Source organism: Phoenix dactylifera, chromosome 8 (genome assembly GCF_009389715.1).
Source record: "Phoenix dactylifera cultivar Barhee BC4 chromosome 8, palm_55x_up_171113_PBpolish2nd_filt_p, whole genome shotgun sequence".
Lineage (NCBI taxonomy): Eukaryota > Viridiplantae > Streptophyta > Magnoliopsida > Arecales > Arecaceae > Phoenix > Phoenix dactylifera.
In genome coordinates this window covers 10,373,146-10,375,391 of record NC_052399.1, presented here as the reverse complement: position 1 = coordinate 10,375,391, position 2,246 = coordinate 10,373,146, and the positions used below count along the sequence as shown (strand labels likewise).

The window sequence follows — 2,246 nt, the reverse complement described above, 5'->3', positions numbered from 1 at the left end:
GTTATCCATGTTAGAAATTGTATCCTAAAAGTCAATCATCAGCATATTGATGATTGAATTTTGTAAATGAATTGACAAATTAATAAAGTATTATTTGGCATTATTCATCATTTTATTAAACATCTTCAAATGAACTCTTATATGATGAAGTACTTAAGACTTATTCTATGATAAAGGGGGATTTATCTTCAAGTCCTTAAATCTATACGCGACCAAATGATATACTATTACTAGGACGACAGCATTATCGAGATTAGGTCGTTGTGAGATATATACGTTGGTTATCCTCTTAATCAAGGAGTATGGACATACTGATATGTCATATAGGTGATGTGTAGGAGTACATTTCACTGAACGTGACCAATTTCGGAACACTCTACTGTCGAGAGATGTTCCGAACGGATATGGGTATAAATATCCCTCAGACCTGAGATCACCACAGTGATTAGCAAGCAACTCACTGTACTTTGGTACCGGACTAGCAGAATTTCTAATTCTGGAATGGAAGGTTACTGGGTGCAGTCAAGTACTTGCGAAATCGGTGCGTGAGTCAAGATGGAATTGATCCCTCCTGAAAACAGGAGATAATGCTCTTTGGCCCTACTCTCCGTATCTCTCTCTCTCCGTAGACACTGATATATCTTAATAAGCAAGCAGTACAGATTTGGTCTCTTTGTTATTATTCATTTTTATTAGTAGCATATATTTGAAAATGGGTTTTGCATAAAATATTCACTTAATTATATTGATTTTGCGATAAATAAATAAATTTATTTATTGTAAGATGATAAACAATTAAGAATTGCATGAAAAATTAGTGCTTAGTCTTGTATAAAAGGCTGAGCGATAGTCTAAACCAAAATATATTGAATATTCAAAATATATATCTAACATTTAATATATATTGGACATTCAACAAATGTCCCTCATCATCATTTACTTGGATTTCAACAACAAAAGTCGCCCAAGGATCCATAGTATGTATTTACTCAAAAGATAAATAAATAAATAGATTTATAAACAAAATTTATATTCTAAAATTATTATATTTCAGTTTAGAAATATTTGTAGATTTTGAGAAACAACAAGCACCCTACTTGACATCCTTTGGATCTTTCAGGCCAAGGTTTCTTCTAGTAATGAAGTTTTTGGACCTCGATTCTAGAGTGGCATGGAGAGCTAATTAATCTTTGTATGAATTCGACTCTGCATGCAATGTATGTGCAGGTCATCTATAAAAACCCATTAGTCGCAACCAAGAGAACAAGTAAGATGATCCTTGGGTTGCAAGATGTGCCATGTTGGACTACTCTGTAGTTAGGTTTTGAGCAACTCGGAAGGAAGATCATGGTTTCAATCACCTCCAAATGCCTACAAAAATGATCGACGTGCTATAAGATCATTTTGCTACTAGAACAGTCAGCAAAAGGTTCATTTTGCTATGTGTTCTTGGAAGACCTATGTGCGCAGCTCGAGAATTTGGCATAACAAACAAGAGATTGAGTGGATCTCAACTTAGATTTGCACCACATAAACCAAATTGCCAAACCAAAAAGGGGGGAGGGAATGGTTATCATAGTAGGAAAACAATTATTTATTCTGTAAAATGTTGAGAATTTTAATGGCAAAGTTGGCTTTGGGAAGGTATTTTATGCTATAGGAAGAAAATAAAAAAAATACCCTAAAGTTTTTATTGGTCCTAATTACGATTCCAACTTACTGTTAGTAAACTACGCTTCTTCGCTAGAAAGGCGCATAGGCGATTCAACAGGTTCCCAATAGCTAGCTGGGCGCTCCAGTATGAGCCCAATAGCTAGCTGGGCGCTCCAGTATGAGACAAATCTAACAAAGATACAACGTACATAAAATAAATAGCAGGTATTAAAATATTTTGCAGAAAAAAAATAAAAAAAAGAAAAAATCAGTATGAGGTTTCCACTTTTCGAAAGCGCAGATCTTCTGAACATTTGGACATTCTAGCTCAAGGCTTATGATCTGACTAAGAAGATCAAAAGTTAAAGAGTTGGTGTAAATTTGAAGTCTCGATATTTGTTTAATCAAGTGCTGGATCGATCTTGTACTCTCTTTGTTGCTAGGCCCCCTTTTAAACAAGCTCTTTATTCATGTAACTCAGTTTCGACATCATGACCATCAAGCAAGCGCCCATCATTCGCTCTTTTAACATGAACCTAATACGAGCAAACACACACACTTCTACTATAATTATCTAGACTCTTTTATGAAGG

The 2,246-nt window shown here is 34.8% G+C and overlaps 1 protein-coding gene across 1 annotated transcript in view; it reads right to left on the bottom strand.

Annotated features, from left to right (window-relative positions):
* Window positions 1–1,730: 1,730 nt before the first annotated feature.
* Window positions 1,731–2,246, bottom strand: part of LOC120111708 — a 2,456-nt gene continuing 1,940 nt past the window's right edge. Inside the window, exon 2 of the mRNA XM_039129567.1 lies at window positions 1,731–1,842. Coding sequence (XP_038985495.1) covers window positions 1,731–1,842 — 112 coding nt within the window. The remainder of the gene's footprint in view (window positions 1,843–2,246) is intronic.